General features: G+C 49.6%; 9 protein-coding genes across 9 annotated transcripts; 6 read left to right on the top strand and 3 right to left on the bottom strand.

Moving 5' to 3' along the window:
• Nucleotides 1–1,602: 1,602 nt before the first annotated feature.
• Nucleotides 1,603–3,721, bottom strand: SCP_0509960 (Tripeptidyl-peptidase SED2; the record flags this gene model as incomplete). Its single annotated transcript, XM_027759049.1, has 8 exons — nt 1,603–1,662; nt 1,712–2,165; nt 2,216–2,353; nt 2,421–2,614; nt 2,671–2,781; nt 2,838–3,072; nt 3,128–3,393; nt 3,461–3,721. 8 exons carry the CDS (start codon nt 3,719–3,721, stop codon nt 1,603–1,605), a joined length of 1,719 nt encoding a protein of 572 aa, XP_027614850.1.
• Nucleotides 3,722–4,581: 860 nt separating this feature from the next.
• Nucleotides 4,582–5,357, bottom strand: SCP_0509950 (Iron-sulfur assembly protein; the record flags this gene model as incomplete). Its single annotated transcript, XM_027759048.1, has 4 exons — nt 4,582–4,632; nt 4,766–4,901; nt 4,957–5,084; nt 5,148–5,357. The coding sequence occupies 4 exons, from the start codon at nt 5,355–5,357 to the stop codon at nt 4,582–4,584; spliced, it is 525 nt and encodes a 174-aa protein (XP_027614849.1).
• Nucleotides 5,358–7,196: 1,839 nt separating this feature from the next.
• On the top strand, nt 7,197–7,745 carry SCP_0509940 (hypothetical protein; the record flags this gene model as incomplete). The annotated part of the gene is made up of 5 exons (XM_027759047.1): nt 7,197–7,251; nt 7,304–7,319; nt 7,381–7,432; nt 7,492–7,523; nt 7,580–7,745. 5 exons carry the CDS (start codon nt 7,197–7,199, stop codon nt 7,743–7,745), a joined length of 321 nt encoding a protein of 106 aa, XP_027614848.1.
• Nucleotides 7,746–8,477: 732 nt separating this feature from the next.
• SCP_0509930 (hypothetical protein) lies at nt 8,478–8,899 on the top strand (the record flags this gene model as incomplete). The annotated part of the gene is made up of 4 exons (XM_027759046.1): nt 8,478–8,521; nt 8,582–8,619; nt 8,674–8,843; nt 8,894–8,899. 4 exons carry the CDS (start codon nt 8,478–8,480, stop codon nt 8,897–8,899), a joined length of 258 nt encoding a protein of 85 aa, XP_027614847.1.
• Nucleotides 8,900–9,921: 1,022 nt separating this feature from the next.
• SCP_0509920 (hypothetical protein) lies at nt 9,922–10,071 on the top strand (the record flags this gene model as incomplete). Its single annotated transcript, XM_027759045.1, has 1 exon — nt 9,922–10,071. One exon carries the CDS (start codon nt 9,922–9,924, stop codon nt 10,069–10,071), a length of 150 nt encoding a protein of 49 aa, XP_027614846.1.
• Nucleotides 10,072–11,107: 1,036 nt separating this feature from the next.
• SCP_0509910 (hypothetical protein) lies at nt 11,108–12,698 on the top strand (the record flags this gene model as incomplete). Its single annotated transcript, XM_027759044.1, has 8 exons — nt 11,108–11,149; nt 11,199–11,426; nt 11,484–11,512; nt 11,564–11,810; nt 11,868–11,906; nt 11,963–12,280; nt 12,338–12,609; nt 12,662–12,698. The coding sequence occupies 8 exons, from the start codon at nt 11,108–11,110 to the stop codon at nt 12,696–12,698; spliced, it is 1,212 nt and encodes a 403-aa protein (XP_027614845.1).
• Nucleotides 12,699–15,881: 3,183 nt separating this feature from the next.
• Nucleotides 15,882–17,452, top strand: SCP_0509900 (hypothetical protein; the record flags this gene model as incomplete). The annotated part of the gene is made up of 8 exons (XM_027759043.1): nt 15,882–15,899; nt 15,952–16,179; nt 16,237–16,265; nt 16,323–16,569; nt 16,630–16,668; nt 16,720–17,031; nt 17,085–17,356; nt 17,413–17,452. 8 exons carry the CDS (start codon nt 15,882–15,884, stop codon nt 17,450–17,452), a joined length of 1,185 nt encoding a protein of 394 aa, XP_027614844.1.
• Nucleotides 17,453–17,918: 466 nt separating this feature from the next.
• SCP_0509890 (hypothetical protein) lies at nt 17,919–19,518 on the top strand (the record flags this gene model as incomplete). The annotated part of the gene is made up of 8 exons (XM_027759042.1): nt 17,919–17,954; nt 18,015–18,245; nt 18,304–18,332; nt 18,404–18,650; nt 18,702–18,740; nt 18,794–19,108; nt 19,163–19,434; nt 19,482–19,518. The coding sequence occupies 8 exons, from the start codon at nt 17,919–17,921 to the stop codon at nt 19,516–19,518; spliced, it is 1,206 nt and encodes a 401-aa protein (XP_027614843.1).
• Nucleotides 19,519–20,443: 925 nt separating this feature from the next.
• SCP_0509880 (hypothetical protein) lies at nt 20,444–20,781 on the bottom strand (the record flags this gene model as incomplete). Its single annotated transcript, XM_027759041.1, has 3 exons — nt 20,444–20,548; nt 20,600–20,680; nt 20,740–20,781. The coding sequence occupies 3 exons, from the start codon at nt 20,779–20,781 to the stop codon at nt 20,444–20,446; spliced, it is 228 nt and encodes a 75-aa protein (XP_027614842.1).
• Nucleotides 20,782–20,872: the final 91 nt, after the last annotated feature.

Here is a 20,872-nt window from a genome sequence, read left to right as displayed (position 1 = left end):
GGCCAAAGAAAGTTCTCCTGGTCCAGAATATTATGCAGCTATCCAACACTTCCTAACTCCCCTCCTCGACCCCGCTGTCGAGCGTTACACGACCGTCATCCCGTTCATGGTAGAGCACTCCTGCCTAGAGTTAATCAAGCGCATCAGTGATCTATATGCCCAAGCCTCACAAGTGGAGTTCGATACAGCTCTGGAGGATTATCAACCACAAGCCATTGGACTGGAGCTGCTAGTAATCGAAATGGATGAATTCCGAAGACATGCCTTCGGAGACATGACCAACACCCGACATCTTGCGGTTTTTCGTACACGAAATCTGCCTGCATTCTGCTGCGGTCATCGATCCCAAGACACCTTCCGAGACCACTGCGTCTATCGTCAACCTTCTCATAAAGTGGTGCACCATCCTCCTTTCTTCGCGATTCCTTGCAGAGTTCATCAGGGTGCCTTCATTCAAGGAGAAAGGCGAGCGGTGCAAACATTTATTGAGGAAGATCGGGTTCGAGTATGAATACTGTATTCAAGAGCTGATCAGGGAGATGAAACGCCATGGGAAGCCCATTCCATTTCGTTGGGCCGATAACACCTTCGATGGGCCAGTGTAGCATCCTATAGCCCTTTGTCATTCTCCTCTAGAGGCAATTCTTCATGCTGGTGTGACATTGAAGTCAGACGAAAGGGATAGCCTCCGCCAGCAATTGCTACGTGTCGATTGCAACGCCACGGTCGACCCTCACGTTCATTCTTGATCTTCCCCATTCTAACGGCTTCTCCCAGCGATTCCGTGTGATGGGATGCAGCAGAACCAGCAGTTTATGCTGTACATGGTGGTTAACCGAGTACGATAGGAAGTCCCGCACGCCATGGCAGTACCGAGGAACTAACGGAGAAATCTGCACCGACTCGATGCTTCCAGGGATTGCCTGTACTGGGGACGATGCGGAACTTCAAGAAGTATGTACGGCGGGAAGTCGACATACTGTTATCAAATTCGCGCAGCAGAGGTTGGTTCGTCTCCTTCGCCTAAGAGGCGGGTATGGCGCGGTAGCCGTCTCCGATAGCAGCTCGGACAGCGACTAGTACCACATCTTTCCCCAGATAGAAGACCGTTAGTGCACCTTGTATCGCCTGCAGTGTCTTGCGTGGATTGACCAAGACAGTTGCCGTGCTGTTTCCTAGTATTTAACGTTAGTCAAGACCGTTGTGTTCTGCCGGTAATCGCAAGCCACGGTTAGGATCCGACGCGTCGCTTGCTACCGCGCAAGAAACGGAGCGTAGCGGCGAAAAGGTATGTTGGTGCTGTCTGACCTGGAAGTGTTGCGAAGGGATAGCGCGTGTGAACGCCGCCGCACATCAGGCGAATCGAGGGGTGCACCAGACTTGTGTGTTCAAAACAAAAATCGCTCTTGCACTATATAAGGAGCCATCGTGATTACTTTGACGCAAGGTGGGTATGTGTGATCAATTTTGCAACGGTGAGATTACAGAGCACGAGTCCATGATTATCCACCGCAACAAATGTCCATGCACGAGCGAATGTTGTTAAGCGACCGCACCAAGAAGGCGTTTCGCTATATAAATGTCCCTTGAATGGTGATCTAATCATCGTAGTCCTAAAACAGACATCAAGCTATTGAAGTTCGGCGTCCCAAGACCGGTTACCTGTTGAGACATCAGCCCCAGCTGAAAACAACATGTAGCAAACACGAACCGGATCCCAGCCAGACGTAGCGTCGAAACCCGTGTCGTTAGTGCACGCACGGTTGTTCCCGGAGACCACGTCCGTTAGGGCGTACACCCCCGTCGAGTACAACCACGGGTTCAAGAAACCCAGTACAGGCCTACCCTCCCCGACGAGGGCATCGTTCAGTAGCGCAATGATGCTTGCCCACGTCGGCGTCGAACAACTCGTTCCGCAGACCGGGCGAGGATCGTCCTCTCCATCCAGCGTAATCAGAAACCCGGAACTGTACGCGGAGACGTCCGGGAAGCCGCGTCCCGAGGCGTTGTACAGCCCCGACTCATTATTGCCCAGGATTGAAAGGTAAGACGCAACAGCGGAAGCTTGGTACGACGGTGTGCTCCAATAGTTCGAGAAGCCGCCACCGGAGAAAGGCGCACCCACCTCGGTCGGGAGCTCAGCGGTGCCACCTACTGACGTCACGCTGCCGTAGTTGAGCCGGAGAGGTGGCAGATGAGAAGACGGGTGGCTTACTAGGGACAGCCTGACGGGAAGGATGGTACGAAAGTCGTGCATTCTCCGTAGCCAGTGCCTGATACGCCGCCATCGCCTGACGAGAAGAGGATGGAGACACCGCGAGTGCCGAGCTGAGCGTACGCGTGGCACAGATTGCTGCACGCAAGATTGCGTTGTACCAAGTGGTGAGATAAAGTGAACATCCAGACGATGTGAAACTCACATGGCAAAAGTCTGTGAAATCATGTCTTCGTTCCACCCATAGCTGGTGGATAAGACTTGTGGCGGAGATTCTTGAGCGAGCAAGTAGGTGATAGTGTCCAAGAAACTGTTCAGGGAACCTTCGTCTTCGCCCACCGAGATAAAAGTGGCCGGGACGTTCGTGGCTAGTCCTACCGTGTACTGGATGTCGAGATTCTAACAGATTCATGCGTTCTAATATAAGAGAAAGGGACAATAAAACCATGACATACCGCCTCTGTTCCAGCAAGTGACCCGTTCTGAGAGTTGCTGCCACCGTCCAGGGTTACGACCGAGAACGTCGTTGACGAGTTCATATCAGGTCGATACTGCTGCAGGAACAACTACCATCGTTTCGTAAGGAATTGTATACTGCATTTCTCGAGCTCGCGCTCCATACCTGAAGATCAGCTTGGTTAGCATACTGCTCGACGTACCCAGTGACAGCAAGCTGGTTCGAGGGATGGATAGCAGGTGTTGTCGGAATGTCGTATATGTACTGCAGACATGCAGGCGAGACCGGAGGTGTAATTGCGTCTCCACATGGCGAGGAGGAATTCTCTGAGCGAGAGAGCGGAGTAGAGCGCTTTGGCACGACGAGCGAGTGCGAAGACTTGATCACTGGGTTCGGGAATCTGACGCGCAACATCTATTATACAGAGTAGAACCATAGGATGGGCATTCGCGTACGAGACAGTGGGATGAACGAGGTGAACGTGTCCTTTGAGCTCCGGAGAGATAGAATACGACAGTGTCCGGATCGTGCGCTTTCCGGTGCTCTGATGTGTGAAAACAGAGTAGTCTGCACCAAGAATATCGTTGGCCCGTTCGACCGAGACCTCAAAACCCAGCCAGTCGCCTGCAGGGGATAGTAGCGTCGCGTTCAACCTATTCTCACTAAGCCAGGAGTTGACAGCTGCAACGGTCTCCGAATTGGGCGCCGCAAACTTCTCAGCCTATATATCGAAAAAGGGTGAGATTTCGTCGCAAGCGCATCGCTGTATAGGGCGAGAGAGGACTGACCTCCGACTTCGAGAGATACTGCCCGTACTTCGGACTGGACGGCGTGCTGACGTCATAGAGCGCATCTACAAGCCCGGTTGTATCGCTTTGCACGAGTGCGATGCGTAGCTTCAGGATAGTGTCGGAAGGAGCATGTCCGACGAGTGTGAAGCCTGGCGGGGGAGCATCTCGAGCCTCGTGAAGTTGCAGACTGCGGCGTTGTAAGGGCGTGCCCAGAGCATGCGTGAAGAGCAAGGCACCGAAGAACGTCGCAAAGAGCATCCTCCAACGAATAGCCAGCGAGAACTCGATAGTAACTCATGGTCCACACGTCTTTATATGCCGCTCACTGCATGTACACGCGGACAGAAGCACGAGGCGGGGAGGGCGAAGTGAGAGAAGACGGACTAGCGTCGCCGTCGCGATCACGGAGCGTGACGGAGGATGGAGAACACAAGGCGGGAGGCGCCCGAGTTACAATGGCGGACCAGCGTCATCTGATGGAAAATACAGAGATTTACGTAAACACGAAACCTACGTCAGACACCACTCGGCCAATTGAGGATCTGAGTGCGCAGAGACACAAGATGCGCGCCCGTACATAGGTGACCTAAACATAGCAAAATGAGGCATAAGCCATGTTTGAGAATGCATCCCTCGGAGCAGAATTTGCGAACTTCTGACTTGCCAATGGTGTGCACGCCTTACGGTCTCGACAGGCCCGAACATTTTCTCCGCGAACGAAATCCGCATAAGATCTGCATCTGCCCTGGCTTTGGGGGCTAGACCACGCCGCGCAGACCAGCATTCATCAAGCCTCGCAACAGCATCAGCCTGTGCATACAACCTTCAAACGAATTGAAGCGTTTCACTACCTTCGCCATTCGCATCAATGCAAATCTTGTCATCAACTTTGAATCCAACACTCACAATTGGACACTCACGAATGGATTCGCCGTCTGGAGAGTAGGATGTACGTAACGTCCGGAAATTGTTTTCGCATATCTAATAGGACAGACACTTCCGTTGAGAAGGCTCTGTTGAACTAGATATGCCAAAACAGGACCTCAATAATATACAAATTGGATCATACCTGATACTTCTACTCTGAAGTCTTCAATCGTCGTGGTAGCAGCTCGACGCTACATCTTCAACTCCCAGCTGACTCCGCATCCGCAACCACTGCCCTTCGCCTTAGAAAGCAAACAGAAAATATGTCAGACCGCAGAGTTTGCGCGTAAAGGTCAAACTAGATGGTAGGCGAGAAGGTCTTAATTCTTCTCAAGACTACCATCCCAGACTTCACACATGAAGGCGGAGACTCACCTGTGGATTGTCAACAACTCTGAAACTGCTACCAATGAGCTCCGTCGCAAAGTCAATTGTTGAACCCTTGAGCAAAGCAAGAGAGACAGCATCAACGAGAATATTCGAAGGCTTCAGTGTTGGATGTGAGAATTGGCTGCACATAAGTACGCTAAGTCGGGAACGTCGAGACGAACTACAGGACCACGCACTAGTCATCTGGCTCGCGCTGCTTCGCAAGTACCATCTTGTACTGGTATCCATGACATCCCCCACTTTCAACTATAACTCTAAGTGCAGCATTTGGGTTGTTCTCCCGTTCTGCAATGGCACATAATTGCTGCCAACCCAGGAGTGTACGAATAAGTGCATACGTCACGTCAGCGCCCACAAAGAGACATACCTCAGCCGCTCTGTCCGTGATTTCCAACCGCGCCTCCTCTGGAGGGAGCAGCTCTACGTCGGGCTCGTCTTCATCCTCCGCTGCCTGATCATGCTGCAGTGTTGAAGGTGTAGGATATGCAAGCAACACCGTCGGCTCTGCTGGAGCATTCGTAGCAAGTGCTGCTTGCGCTAAGCGGGAAGAGGACAATTTCCGGCTATGGCAGACCATACTCCGGGGAATCTGTTGTCTATTATATGATGAACGGCATGACGCAGAAAACGGTGTGTGGAGTCGGACGAAAGATCGCGCCTGAAATTGGGCTGAATGCCAGTGCATAGAACGAGTACAATGCATTGGATATGTAGTAAAAAGACCGAAGGAACGGGCGGACGAGATGGAGGACATGGTGGCACGGTGGATGGGCGGTCGTCGGAAGGTGACGCTGACCAGCCGATATCTTATCTGCTGACTAATAATTACATCTAATCTTCAGCGCTTCACCCCTTGGGTGCGGTGGCCGCGTCACCATCACGGTCGTGGCGTCTTCCACTGTAGATCACGGTTGGGGGAACTCATCAACCTGCATCCAGAGGCGCTCTGAAGCGCTCTGATGAGGGTTGCGACATAAGACGCTTGATTTCCGTCATTTTGGGCCGCTTAGCCTAAGAACATGAAGGTCGTACAAGTGTCACTACTGCTGCCAGATGCAATTTTGAACTGACCTCGATCGCGATGTCTTTGCAGAAATTATGACAACGAGGCTTCTGAGAGAATGACAACAACAGATGCAAGCTGTATGGCTTCCCGCCGAACAACGTCTCAAGGTGACCCACGCGGTCAGTTTCTTGTGACAAGTCTTCCGTTTCGCACGTCTTTGTCCGGTTCTCTCCATGATTGCATCTTTCGGAGTTTCGCCCTTTCGACTATATGTATATGTAGTCAGACCAGTTTGGCATGACGTTGTCTGCCCCCATCCTTGTTGCTCAAGGAAACGCGCTTTATGAATGCGACCTCACTCCTTGATGGGCCAGACTCTCACGAATTTGCCGCAATGGCCAGCGCATCTGAGTGAGTGCGTGCTTCTAGAGCCTTTTTTTAATCTGACCTACGCGCATCTTCTATTAGCCTGGTCGGACAGAGTCTTATCGATCCAACCTGCTACTACTGTGCCGTTGCATGTGTCTATTCATGTTTCCAATTTAATGTGCCATTGATCAGTACACGATAGTCCTGCTGTGGTATGATTACTTCCTCACGCTAGACGAGGAGGTACAACACATGTGGAACCGGCCAGTATCACCAGCCTCATTTGTATTTTACGTGCTGCGATACAGTGCTCTGCTTTCGACAGTTTCCGAATGCGTCTCGTTACGGGCTTGGTTGGCCTATACCGAGCTGGTGAGCATTTCTAGAACTCTTCGGACTAATTGATGTGCTGATAACGTTTGTGAAGAGGTACGCTATTTTCCTGAGGGAAGCTAGGTATCTTTTCCTGAACAACCTACGTTAGCTGCTATGTGTTCGAGAGTTTCGTGATGGCTTTCGTCGTTCTTTTGTACACCAGCGCGGCAAGTAAGTCGGCCTCCGATGAGCAGACAAAGTTGTACTTATTCTGTGCGCAAGTCTTTGCTGCAATGCGTGTTTTCGCAGTTTTCGCACGTAATCTTCCTGTAGCTATATTTGTTTTGCTCTTGGGTCTGACAAACCCCGCCATATATCTCGTAAGTGGAGGACGGCGATACTCGACGGTAAGAGTTGACTCTATGTCTGTTTGCGCGTAGTACACCTACACTCAAACTGCACCTCGGACAATAACATCGATGACGGCACTGTCATGCGGTGCGGACTTGGCCACTGTTCCCACGACAGAATATTCGAGGTAATACATCCGTCCTCGCCATTGGGATCCGAGATACTGAAAAGACACCGCAGATGTTCGTATTACAGTCATGCTATTACTGGATTTTTTCGGTTCACCAGGATACAGGGCTTTTGGCTGCGCGAGTGTCAGCGATTGCCGCCGATGTCCTTGTCGTAACCCTTACCTGGGCGCAGACAATTCGAACTATGGATGTAAAGCTCAGGCGTATGATGCCAATCACGAGTGTGCTTCTCTCGGAAGGTGAGCCATTTTCATGACATTCCCAGGAGTACCTCTGACGTCGTCGTTTCAGGCACGACTTGCTTCATGTATGTATTTTCCAACAATCTGCACGAGTTCGGATGGTCTTGAATTTGCAACGTGACACAGGTGCCTCCTGATTCTCAATGTGATTGGTCTAGCAGTATGGAAGAATGATTATGTTCGTCCTCTGATTGTGGTGTTGTTTTATCTTGTGGGTTGACTCAATATTTTTTGCAGTACTCAAATCCCATGACGATGTGGATCGGAATGTAGGTTCTAGAAAAGACTACGCTGCTTGTTACTGACAAGTCCCAAATCTCTGAAGATTCACTGCTATAATGACCTGCCGTTTTATGCTTGATCTCCGCAGAGCAGCCAACTCGAAGGATCGGTCGTGCTTCAGCCAGATGACTACGATCGCTTTCACGCAGCCCACGGATTCTTCCACCACCGATTTCGACACGGACTCTACAGAACTACGGTTAGATTAATGTGGAGTTCGTCCCCGAGGTGTATATCGACTTCGGATATTTATATTGTATGTGTTCCTGTCTCAAAACTAACGATACTCACTACCCGTCGTTTCAATTGAATCGAGCCCATCTTTGTAGGGACCGTGTCTGGGCTGCGACAGCTGTTTCGAGGCTATGCAGCGAACGGTTCTCAAATCCTCTCAGTGCAGACCCAGCTTCGTGATAACTCGAGACTCCGTAAAAGACAAATGCACTTTCTGGTTCAGCGTGGGGAAATCCCATGCTAGCTCGGAAACACGCGAGGACGTGTATCCAGAACCGAGAAATTCCGGCGTCCGAGCGACAAGTATTACCGCGAGGCTGTCTTTCCAGGGTAATTTCCGGAGACGATGGCGCTTCCATTTCTCGCCGCTTGAAGGTCGCGTGCACGGATCCAAAGCTCGAAGTCTGAACCCCTACCAACCGGTCCTTTTATGATGCCTTCGAGCAACCCCACGCAGGGCAAGACGTTCGGGGTTTCCCGCTGTGAGCACTTTTTTCAGGTGGCCATGCGTTCTGACTTCCGATGTACTTTTCTCTTTTGGTATTGTTATTTCTAGGGCTCTTGCCTGACTATGTCACCAATAAATCCCGTGCGTATGAGAATTCTGTGCAGTCAGACAACTCCCACAGAATGTTCCGAACGATGGCAGTGAAGGTACTTAAGCCTCAGTGCACGAACGCCTACGTAGCAATGCTCGCCTCGTCAGGATGGTGGATCCGCACGATGTGGCTACTCGTATATCGTCTGGAGAGTGAGTTGCCCGAATTGATTTGCTTACCCATCACTTCTGATGATGATCCTCGATTTTCAGCGTCGAGGGCATAGCATGTTATTACTGTGCGGTCGTGTGTAAGTGGTTGGTGTGCGTCTTCAGTGTGCACCTTGTATTGACCATGAATACAGGCTTGCTCTGGTATGACTACCTCCTCACGTTCAGTGAGGAAGTACAGTATATCTGGAAGTCGAGGTTATCAGTATCATCTGTCCTGTTCTATGTGATTCGCTACAGCGCGCTATTGTCGTCAATATGTGAAGTCCTTGCGACACAAGGATGGCTGAAGAACCATAGATCTGTGAGTCACTTGTTGAGTGGTCCATTCAATTTTCTGACGTCTCTTCCCAGAGGTAAGCTTACTATACTCAACTAGGAGACCCAGATGAAAACCAGTTTGAAGCTGTGTTATGATCGAAAGTTTCGTAATGGGTTCGATAATAACGCTCTATATCGGCGCCGCTGGTACTACACATTGTACTTCCCTGTCAGCGCAGGACATTGAGCTTTGAATCCAGTCTTCTCTGCGATGCGAATATACGCCCTATATGCACGCAATGTCCCTTTGTCCATAGTTATTCTAGTTCTCGCCTTAGGAAATCCTGCTATTTATCTAGTAAGTCAACAATGAAACTCCTCTTTAAGGCCTGCATTTTGAACTAATGCTACAACACCGCACATAGTACGTCTACGCCAAGACGGCACCGTTGGCGATTACATCGATGACTGCCTTGTCATGCGGAATATGGATCACGACTGATCCTGTAACGTTTTACTACAAGTAAGTATCAGTCCGTCAGCGCTGCAAAAGTTGCTTATGTTTCTTCGCTAGGTGTAAACATTGCTAACATCATCACGGAGTAATACCGCATGTACTTATGCTGAGTATCAGGGCTCTTGGGTGCTCGAGCATCATCGATAGCTGCAGATGCGCTCGTTGTGCTCCTTACTTGGTTGAAGACGATGCACACGATGGGCAGGAAGTTTAACTCCGGGATGCGACTCATGACCGTACTGATCTCGGATGGTAAGCAGCCTTGTGTTACAGCTAGGGCCGTTCGCTCAATGGCCTCATTCACAGGGACAGTATGTTTCCTGTGAGCCGACAGTTTCTTCCGAATGGCGTGAACGACTGACATATCATGATACTCAGGGTACTCCTGATCCTCAACGTGAGTAGTCTCGCCGTGTGGCATGATTTATTTGTAAGTTCTCTGCCTCTCTCTTCATCTCGAGAGGAGCGTGAGATCTGACTGACTCTTCTGCAGTACTCTAATCCCATGACAATGTGGATAAGCATGTACGTTCGAGCCCATCCACTCATACGTATCATAGTTACAAGTTCCTTCAGCTTCACCGCGATTCTGACATGCCGTTTCATGTTGGACCTGCGGAAAGCTGCCACGCCGGATGACGAATCCGGGATGAGCCAGCTAACGACGATCCACTTCAGGCAGGGCCATCCTGCTCTCACGAGCGACATGGAGGAACGAGATGTCCTTGAGGTTCGCTTTTCGACGCACGAGTGACCGGTGGTTATTAATGCATCTCCGCTATTACTGACTTACTCTAGAATGTCGGACTTGTACTGTACGCGTATCACTATCACAGCCGTTTACCGCTGATGTTCGGTCCCTTGTGTTCATACGTCTCGCTGCTTGTCTTCCGTCGATGGTCGACCATACAAACTCGCTCTTTGGATCTACTGATGAAGTGAAATAGCTCGAGACGACTTCTGCTGTACATTTGGGTCCATGCTTCACACATGAGATGCGGGTTGACTGAAAGCTTTTCTCCCCAGATGTCCAATACCATCGGAATCACACACCGCTAGTCGATCACAACTGTCGATTGGCATGGACCATTGTACTGAATCGATCGCGAGTGCCAGTGGTCCTCGCGCCCCAATGGCGTGTCCGTCGGAGAACTTTGTGCAGTACACAAATACCAGCAATGCTGCTATACAGGATTTTCAGGAAATTTTCGACATCTGTAAGTACTCGTCGTCACTCGTTAGGCGACTCCGATTCCTCCGGACGACGGCAGACGAATCCTGAGCGATGATGGCGCTCAGTTGGGCTAATATCAGTCAGCTCGTGGCCAGACGAGGGTGCTGGGCACTTCAGAACGGATGAACGGTATGTACAGCTTCATCGTAAGGTTTGGCGGTGGCTGTTAGATGATGGTTGAAACAGAAATTGTCCACAACAGCTTACATTTGGGCGCCTACTAGTAGGCACTTCGTCCACGTTTGGAAGGATGAGCGATCTACAATCTGAGTTGAATTTCGAGTGGCGCTCAACCGCGACAGCGCATGCACTCCTAGTAAGGAACGACTGTCTTTCTCAGGGTAACTAGAGGCTGTATCTATGAGCCTACTCCTAGTCGTAGTTTCCAGCGATTGACATCCAATCCACATTCGTTCCCACCATATCACTTGTGTTTGCTGCTCTCCTTCACAGGACGTACCGTTCGGGCACACTGCGGTCACCGTGGCCTCTCACTTATCTTTCGTTCTTAACTTGAGTACCATCGTTTGACCTGCAAGAACCCACCGTTTCTACAATGGATAATATCAAGGCTACACTTTGTGTCTCGGTTCAAGATGCAAGTATTGACTAACTTAACGCCTGGCATACTCATTTTTCATCCGCAGAGCTTGCCCACATCGGTACGATCATGGAGAGACATCGATACCACGGCCGATCCGCAATGGGCCCAACCCTGGGAATTCTTACGTCCTTTCTTTCGTGAAGCTGGTTATGATCTTTATCGTGCTGGCATTAATGGTAAACTCAGCACCCCCAATACAACGACACCACCTGCTCTCGATTCCTTTGGGTTGTATGGGGATAGAAGCAAACTCAGAACTCATTTTATCCCCGTGAGCCTGTCGCGTTGCGCAGAAGGTCCGGTGCATGACTTACTGCCAGTGGTGTAGGTTTCTCAAGTATTTCCTGCTCGAGACACGTATGTTGTTGCAATCTGTTCATCGTCTTTATGCTAAGGACATCTTTCTAGGATGGATCGAGACGTTGTTATAAAGTTGATTTCGAAGGGGAAGGAAGGGGAAAATGAGCGGCAAATTTTGCAAATGCTGAACTCTGAGCCTCTGCAATGCGATCCAGCCAATTCAACTGTTCCGGTCATCGAATTTCTTGAGTACCAGGAGTACTGCTTTGCAGTCATGCCCTACTGTGATGGCTGTGATGAACGTCCTTTCCTGCATGCATCAGAATGTCTCGATTTTGCAGAACAAGTGCTGGAGGTGCGTGATTATCTTTCAGCAACTTCTCATCGCAGATCATGAACCTTAATTCTATAGGGGATCTCTTTCTTACACACTCATCGTATTGCACACTTGGTATGTATCAGCCCTGTTTTTCTCCGGGCGATGGGAGCTTACAGTTATTACATCAGGATATATCTACCGAGAATATCCTGGTGAACCACCATGGCTTGTTGACACAGACATTTATATTACAGGGACAGCATGAGCCCCCCTTGAAGATTTGGCCTCCTCAGGAGTGGCGCTCCACCTTCCCTGTGCGGTACCTTTTCATGGATTTCGGGTACTCTATCCGTTTCAACGAAGATGTCCGCTTAGGCAAGTGCACTGCTCTACCCTTCCCACAAGGCAGAGAGCATCGAGCTCCCGAAGTTCGGGGTACGCAGGCATTTAATCCGTTCGCGGCTGATGTCTATCAAACAGCTCGTATCTTCTATGGCTGGTTTCCTGTACGTCCTTCTTTTATGTTCTTCTAAGCAAATATAATGGCTAAATGATGCACGTAGGACTTAGTGGATGACGTTCCTGATCTGTTGAAGCTGTTGCAAGACATGTCATCGTATAATCCGTCCCGTCGAATCACCGCCACAGAGGCATTGGCGCGACTGCGCACATTGCGCTCCACCATCCCTGACGAGAAATTGAAAGACCTTCGCGAACGAGAGCTTCTTATATTCCCGCTTGTTCCGAGGAGCCACCTGGTCATGTTCCGTGACATTCTAGAGACCGGCAAATGGAGTTTAGCATGTCAGTTTGCGTGGGCGTTGTTGCAGATATGGTGTGCTTGCAGAACAATTTTGGTTTTGTAACTGCTCACGGGTGTTTGCCAGGTTGTTCAAAACGACGGGAAACGAGAAGACGGATTAGCTGCGCTCAACGTCTTCTCCTCTCCGTTTTGACTCCTCTCTTATTAGAGGGCCTAGTGCCTGTCGTGATACCTATTCTATGTGGACGTTTTTGGACTACCTTGGTCAATCCTGTGCGTAACCATAGGATGGCAAATTAGTTGCAGACACGTTCGCACAGGGTCTCATGTACCAGGATTCCGTTGCGAAAAGCAGATACGACATGCTAACATGGCTCGGAGGTACGATGTTCTTCCGTTGTCCATGCGCCGTGCGAACTTCTAAGCGCCGACGCCTGCGAGGCATCGATGAAGGCGGATGTGAGTCCGCATTTCACTTATCGATGATTTCACAGCCAAGGTCGAAACCACGACCTATAAATCGCAGAGTGTCGGTAACGCTGTAGAATTTTGATGGAACGTTCTAGGGCTGGATAGGCACCGAGCAAGCATAAATGCAGATGGACGGCAACGAGGAAGGACCGCAGAGCTGTGCCTGTCAAGCCCCGGCAGACAGCTGAGGATTCCGATGTGGAGTCACAGCTATTCGGAATTGGTCGAGTGCTCTGAGGAACCTACCATCCAGAGCACATCGAGGCGCCGGTAGGGTCTCTCTTGATCAGGTTAAGTCTGTGACGAAGCCCTTCCGCTGACAGGCACTTTCAGACGCTGAAGCGCTCGCCGTTTCCCATTATCTTCCAGTAGAGTGAGACGACGGACGTTGGAACTGAGGTTCCTTAAAGGTACATACATAGTGCGTCGCAACTACTTTCTCTACAATCGGGTGTTATTGATGCATTACACGCGTCGCGCACCAGACATTATCGGCCCTGAGAATGATGAATGATAGGAAATCGCCGGTGTATGCACTTGTAGACGTTAGTGGACACCGAAATGATATCGGTCCGGAATGCAAATTCCGTTGGAAGAAGATAGAAATGAATGGTAGCAGCGTTGGGCCCGTGCATCAGTCAGAAAGAAGATCATCCTGTGCCTCAAGGTATCGTAATTATACCTGATGGGCGCTGATGGCTGATGACAGGGGTCTAGCGGTATAATGTGAACCCAGAATTCCCAGAGTCGCTGCATAGGATAGCTATGGGAGTGTAAGACATGATTCAGGGCATCACCATGGGAAGAGTCAGTTCAGGTTGTCGGAAATCCAGTTTGTGAAGGAGGCGAAAGAAGTTTTGACTCAATCCAGTCAATTCAACGGAGCACTGGAGGACGCTGTCTGGATCGGAGACCGCAGTGGACAAGGTTCACGCTCATCCGTGACAAAAGCTAGCAACAACAGACTAATCAACAGCAAGGGTAGCCGCTGCGCGGGAGCCCAGACAGCTGTGCCATACCCTCCAGGGTTCCTGTGGGGTTGTCTGTGCAAAACTTTTCCGCTTCTGAAGATTGCAGGAGGTGTATTACATACGCTGAATGAAATGGTGGTGGAAGTGCCAGATTCCGATGCCAGAGGGTCATGCAGGCATGCGATAAAAATTTCTTCATTGCGCATATTGATCAAATGATATCTACAGTGACCGCAAGGCTGTTGAACGTTGAACCCCAATCTACAGCATTACACGAGGGTGTTGAACACAACACCAGTATGCAACTGTGCCGATGTAGTAACCTAGGCAGGCAATAGGAACAGAAAAGTGAGACGACGGGGGCGGGAAGACGGGGCAGTGCTAATTGGATTTCTACAGATCGTTGAATCTTGAGCTGAACAACCTCACGCAGTGAAATCGAAAGACGTGCCACTAACGGGCAGAGCTAGAACCCCCCTTGTACAAGTCAATGACACTGACTTTCTTCGCTCTTTGGATAACATCTGACTGAACCAACTGCCGACCCCAGAATATATCCGACTCCTGACCGAAATAGACCACATACGTTCTGTCGCCAGTGGTCTTGTCCTGGATTCACAGATGCCGTATTGGAAGATGAGATATCTCACTATGGACACAGACGTACCGTGGACCACCCTGTTCGCTTGCTCACCACACCGTCTTGTTTATATCGCGCATGATCTCGGTCAACAACTCTAACACCGTTCTATGTGAGATAAGGCAATCATGTAAGTCAACAGCGGTTCACGGCCCATACGCTACTTCGAACGTACTCCAAACATTGGCTGAAAACCGAGTTTTAATGTCGTCTCCATCTCGGTGCCCTGGGGAATTTCGAATTCTTGGACAGACATGTTTGGGGACTCCGAAGGGGATGCTCTGAATATCATCCTGTAGACAGTGCATATAAATGAAACAGCAGTCACGGTCACAGGAGTTCATCCTTGACCGAACCAGGTGACGATAATCCAGAGGGCTCAAGCAAGAAATACATAGCAAATTGGCGCGTCCCAGTTGAGCCACCAGTAGATGACACTTCCGGTCCGTTCTCAGTATAATGGTTCCGTTGCGCCCAGATATTCCCGCGCAGCAGTCCCAGAAGAACCGGCACAAATGAATCGATTTCAGCTCCCACTAGGATATAGTGTTCTTCCTTCTTCCTTCCTCGCCACGATGCCACACTCTGATGTCATCAGTTTATAGCTCACCATCAAAGGGCCTTGGCCCGGTTGAGGTCAGGTCACTGTGCCCAAGTGCACCAAGGATAGAAAAAGAAATCTTTAGCAAGACGAGACGCCAGAACCCAAGTACCGATAGCCTCGGGGATGCGCTGACAGGTGAGGGCCGACTGCGTAATACTGGACCCACCTGGACCTACAATACTCCCACGGCTACGCACAACAGAGTGGATATCAGGGTCGAACGGCACTCACACTACAAGCTGATCACAAAGTCATGTGAAGGTCTATACACATTCCATAATGAGTTTGTTCTGAGAGGTCGGTCCAACGCACCGGGTGGCGGTTGAAGAAGCCCAGGAATCCGGCACTGGCATTTGCCAGTAAGCCCATACGATTAGTAAGTACCGGAATGTAGAATGGCGCTATTTAGCATCAGAGTGGATCATCAAGGTGGCTAGATAGTACACGTATATTGGCTCAAGCAGGCTGCCGCCCATTAATGATGGGGCGACAAGAGCGGAGGCAATTCGGGGAGAGATGTCGTTACGCTTACATAATCTGGAACTTGATCATCGTTACATGACTCAAGTGCTCACCTTCCACCCTCCTTTCCTTCACCTATATTCTATCCCACGTCGACAGAAATCACTTGCTGTTAGTCCCGATCTTTGGTAGACCCATGACGAGCGTACAGGACGTGAGCGCGGGCTGTAGCTATTTAAGACGAGATACTCACTTCACCTCTATAGAGCCTCCCAACGTCGCTGCGGTCATGGAGAGATATTGAACCAATGTGCGACCCGCAATGGTCGCAGCCATGGGAGGCTTTGCGTCCCATCTTCAAGACAGCAGGTTACGAACTATACCGTGCGAGGGGGCTGGGCAAGCTCAGTACTCCTGATACGGAAACATCACCGGCCGTTGACTCGTTCGGGCTTTTTGGAGACCGGAGCAACTTCCAGAGTCAATTAATACCAGTAAGTGGGGCACGTTGTGTGGTATGTGTGAGGTTTCTTGGGTAACTATGCGCATAGTTTGCCCAAGTGTTTGCTGCTCGAGATAGGTATTTTAGCATGCTTTGTCATCCATCTTTATGTTGACATCAACGACACTAATTTAGCCTGAACCGGGACGTTGTCATTAAAGTGGTTTCAAAAGGAAAGGAGGGAGAAAATGAGCGACAAATATTGCAACTGCTAAACTCCGAGCCTTTGCGGTCTCATCCCGCCAACACAATCGTTCCGGTCCTTGAATTTATTGACTATGAAGACTTCTGTTTTGCAGTTATGCCGTTCTGCAACGGAAGTGACGATTTTCCTTTTCTGAATGCATCAGAATGTCTCGACTTTGCTGAGCAAGTGTTGAAGGCGTGTGATTCTCTCCTTCCCAAAATTTTGCCATGCCAACGACTGACTTCAACCGCATAGGCTCTTTCCTTCCTACATGAACATCGAATAGCACATTTGGTGAGAAGCTGGTCAGCCTATATGGTCAGGAGAGCTCATGTTGGCCATTAGGACATATCTTCGGAGAACGTTATGGTGAATCACCACGGAACTTTACCAGAAGCTGTCATCTTTGAAGATGGGAAAATATACAGGATATGTCCTGTTCCAGAGTGGCGCTCCACCTTTTCCGTGCGATACCGTCTTATGGACTTCGGCTATTCAGTGCACTTTAAGGAAGATACGCCCCTGTCTATGTGCACTATACTCCCTTTCCCACAAGGAAGGGAACACAGAGCACCTGAAACTCTGGGAAAGACAGCGTACAACCCGTTCGCAGCCGATGTATATCAGACAGCACGCGTCTTCTATGGGCTGTTTTCGGTGAGGATTCCTCGTTATCTGACTTCGTCGCTGTGGCTTAGTAGCGCGATTAGGATGTGGCGAACAGTGTGCCCGATCTTCTGAAGCTACTACAAGACATGTCATCTTATAACCCCTCTCGTCGGATCACCGCAACAATGGCATTGGCGCGACTACGTGCAGTCTGTTCCACCATTCCTGTTGATATGTTGCAGGAGGAGCAAGAACGCGAAATTCTCTCATTTCCAGATATTCCGAGGAGTAATCTGATTATGTTTCGCGATATCGTCGAGACAGGAAACTGCGCTTTGGCGTGTCAATTTGCATGGGGTCTGTTGAAAGCTTGGTTCGTCGTATCTGCAATCTGTCTTGTTGTCTCGCATCTCACGTGTTTCGGTTCAGGGTCCGGAACATCGTCGGGGCTAAAGGAGAAAGGGTATAATTATGCTTCTGCTACGGTACTGTCTTCATTTGTGTTTTGTCTTGGGCCTGGTGCCCATTGTGATACCCGTTGTTATAGGTCGATGTTCTTCCTGTTTCTGAGCTTTATCACTTTCAAAATTCGAGCGGCGCGTGTTCGTGTACATCTTAGAGCTATACCATATATACTAGTGTAGATGTGCTTCATCTGAATGGCTCTTGGATCATGTAGTGGAACGATTGCGCTATTGTCATCATACTCGTTCCTCTCTAACCAATGGTTACCTAGAGCCCTATGAAAATTGGTCACGGTAGCCCATATATTCGATGGGTCCTACCCAGTTCCCGTGGAAAGAAAAGCTCGGCGCAACACATCTATCTCAGCACCAAATATTGCCAGTGGATTCGCATGGACCCACAATACCCCAGACACGACGGTTGAACTCACTCTACGCTCGAGGGTGCACTCCGTCCTTACAGTCTTCCTCATGGACTCCATCAAGGTTAAGCATAGCGTTCAAACTGTGAGTGAAAAACGTTTAATATTTGGCAGATATTCGCCGGACTCCTGTTGTGACTCGTAGAACCTGCCTGGGTCTCTACAGGCATGGAGAGATATAGATCCACTGCGCAATTCACGATGGGCAGAACCGTGGAAGGTCTTGCGACGTTTCTTTACAACAGCAGGTTACGAACTCTATCGTGCAAAAGAGCACCCTGGCGAGTACATAGTTCCCATGACATCGACAGCGCCTGCTTCAGAATCCTTCGGCCTATATGGAGACAGGAGCAAGTTCGCCAGCTGTTTTCCTCCAGTAAGTGGGTTCATTGCAAGGAGCTATGAAGTCATTAATTGCGTGACGTGCACCATAGTTCGCGCAGTTGTTTGCTGCTCGAGACAGGTAGATACCACGGTGTTCTTCGTCATTCCATTTTCGTGCTAAGCATAATGACACCATGATGTCAACTCCAGGATGAATCGGGATGTTGTCATAAAAGTGATTTCAAAAGGAGAAGAAGGGGCCAATGAGCGACGAATACTGGAAATACTTAACTCAGAGCCTCTGCGATCAGATCCGGCTAACGCAACGATCCCAGTCCTAGACTTCCTTGAATACGAGGACTATTGCTTCGCCGTCATGCCCTGCTGTGATAGTTCTAGTTCGTACCCCTTTCTCTACGCGTCGGAATGTCTCGATTTTGCGGAGCAGTTACTAGAGGTGTGTGATCATATTAACTTTAGATCGCGCATGGTTGACCGAATTTTGCAGGCCCTCTGCTTTTTACACAAACACCGTATAGCGCACTTGGTGAGACCTAGCGTTCGAATTCAATGCAGTGAGAGTGTAAACCTCCCCATCAGGATATATCCTTCGAGAATATCGTGGTGAATCACCACGGAGAGATGCCAGAGCAGTACAAATATGACCAAAATTGTAGAAGTTTGAAGATATGGCCTCCCTCAGAATGGAGATCGACGTTTCCCGTGCGGTATTGTCTGTTGGATTTCGGTATCTCTGTTCATTTCCCGGAGGATCTACCTCTGTCTCGATGTACTACACTCCCTTTTCCTCAGGGACGGGAGCATAGAGCCCCTGAAACCCTCGGCAAGGCGGCGTTCAACCCGTTTGCAGCCGACGTATATCAAATGGCACGTCTCCTGTATGCTTGGTTTACGGTAAGGACTGCTCGTGTACTTTGAACCAGTGTGGTGTCTCAGCATCGTCGTTAGGACTTGGCAAATGACGTGCCAGATCTTCTCAAGCTATTGCAAGACATGTCGTATTACAATCCGTCTGGTCGGATTACCGCCAGTACGGCTCTATCGCGTCTGCGTACCTTGCGTACCACCATCACAGAAGAAAAGCTGACAGAGCTTCGTGAACGAGACATTCTCCACTTCTTAATCATTCCGAGGAGTAACTTCAGGCTTTTGCGTGAAATTCTGGAAGCCGGCAATTGGAGTTTGGCAGGTCAATACACGTGGTGGTTGTTGAAGTCCTGGTACGTTTACAGTATGGCTTTAGGGCTGTTCATGAACTCTCTTTCAGGTTTTACAGAATGTCGGGAAAGGAAAAGATTGACTAACTAGTTCGGGCACCCTTAACTGCTTCCCTTCTGTACTTCGATCTTCCTCCCGCCCCTTCCGAGCCCGGCGTACATTTTAATATCGAAACTATACCCTGGCGCTACCAGCGATCCCCAGAATATAGGCAGATCTGATAGCTGTGAGTGTAATATTCAGCTGAGTCTTTGCGGAGAAAGGAGTGGTTGTAACGCACCGGTGCGCCTGCGCGGGAAGTGCGTGATATGCATACCGTATTGAGGGACGCCCACGATGTTGCAGAAAATGTGTGACACGGTTGGCGGGATCAGACAGCCGGTGCGGAGAAAGAGGAACGCTCAGTGGAAGCCAGATATGCATATATATGCCAGTTGGAACACTGATTGTCGAGTTCGTTGAGCGATCGAACAGGTCATTGCATATAATCCCGCACTTACCACTTGAAACGAGCCAAGCCCGTCTTGCAGCAGCGTCTGTATGGTCGCAGTGGTTGAATGTGTCCCACGCGTGATGTAAATGGGCTGCATGAAACGCCTCAGACAAGGGCTATTCGTGTATCATATACTCAGTGAAAATATCACCAGGAGGTTTGTGCGTTAACGAGCACCACTGCTAGAACCTCTACTGTTTAGCGTATGCCAGAAAAATGTAAACATTACGTGATATTGGGTATGAGATTGCAAGAACTAGGAGAGCCGAATTCACCGCAACTTGAAAATTCTTTGCAAGATTCTGCGGTGAAAAGCGTTTCGAACCTACATTCTGTCATGCTGAACTGGTACATATTATCCAGCTGAGATTTAAAAAATACGCTGGGCAGGCGAAGAAATAGAGACGAGGGATGATGTAGCTGCAAAGTGGATATCAAATTAATCAATTCCAAGGTTCGTGATAACGGAGTACAACAACACATGCGCGGACAGGATCTCTTCCAATTGATGCAAATCTTCACTCAGCAACCTCTACCTGCGGTCTGAGAAATTTCAGACGTTCTTCATTAGCTTGGCCTTCATTGAAGACGACTGTATACAGTAGTTCTCCTGTAGCCGGATCCTGAATGCCAGTATCAGAGCATCAAGAGGTGTGGTAAAGGCGTTTACATACAGTGGTGAGCCCAGCCCTGTCGTCAATTTTGCCGACCTGGCCATACATAACGTGGTAGCGATCAACGATCTTCACATTGCCCTTAGCATAGGCGATGTCAATTTGTTGCCTTCCAGTCAATCATCGCATGGCAGACGCACAGTGAGTATGTTTGGAATATTATATAGCAGAAGTGTTTGCATCGCTGTTGTCTCTGTATTGACGTGGGGTAGAGAATCAAGTCCAGGATGTTCGGAGCCATTTTATAGAAGGAATATCTGAGCGCCAGAGCAA

Source organism: Sparassis crispa (assembly GCF_003851025.1).
Source record: "Sparassis crispa DNA, contig_000004F, whole genome shotgun sequence".
Classification (NCBI taxonomy): Eukaryota; Fungi; Basidiomycota; class Agaricomycetes; order Polyporales; family Sparassidaceae; genus Sparassis; species Sparassis crispa.
The sequence above is the reverse complement of the archived record's forward strand: the minus strand, read 5'-3'. Positions and strand labels throughout refer to the sequence as shown.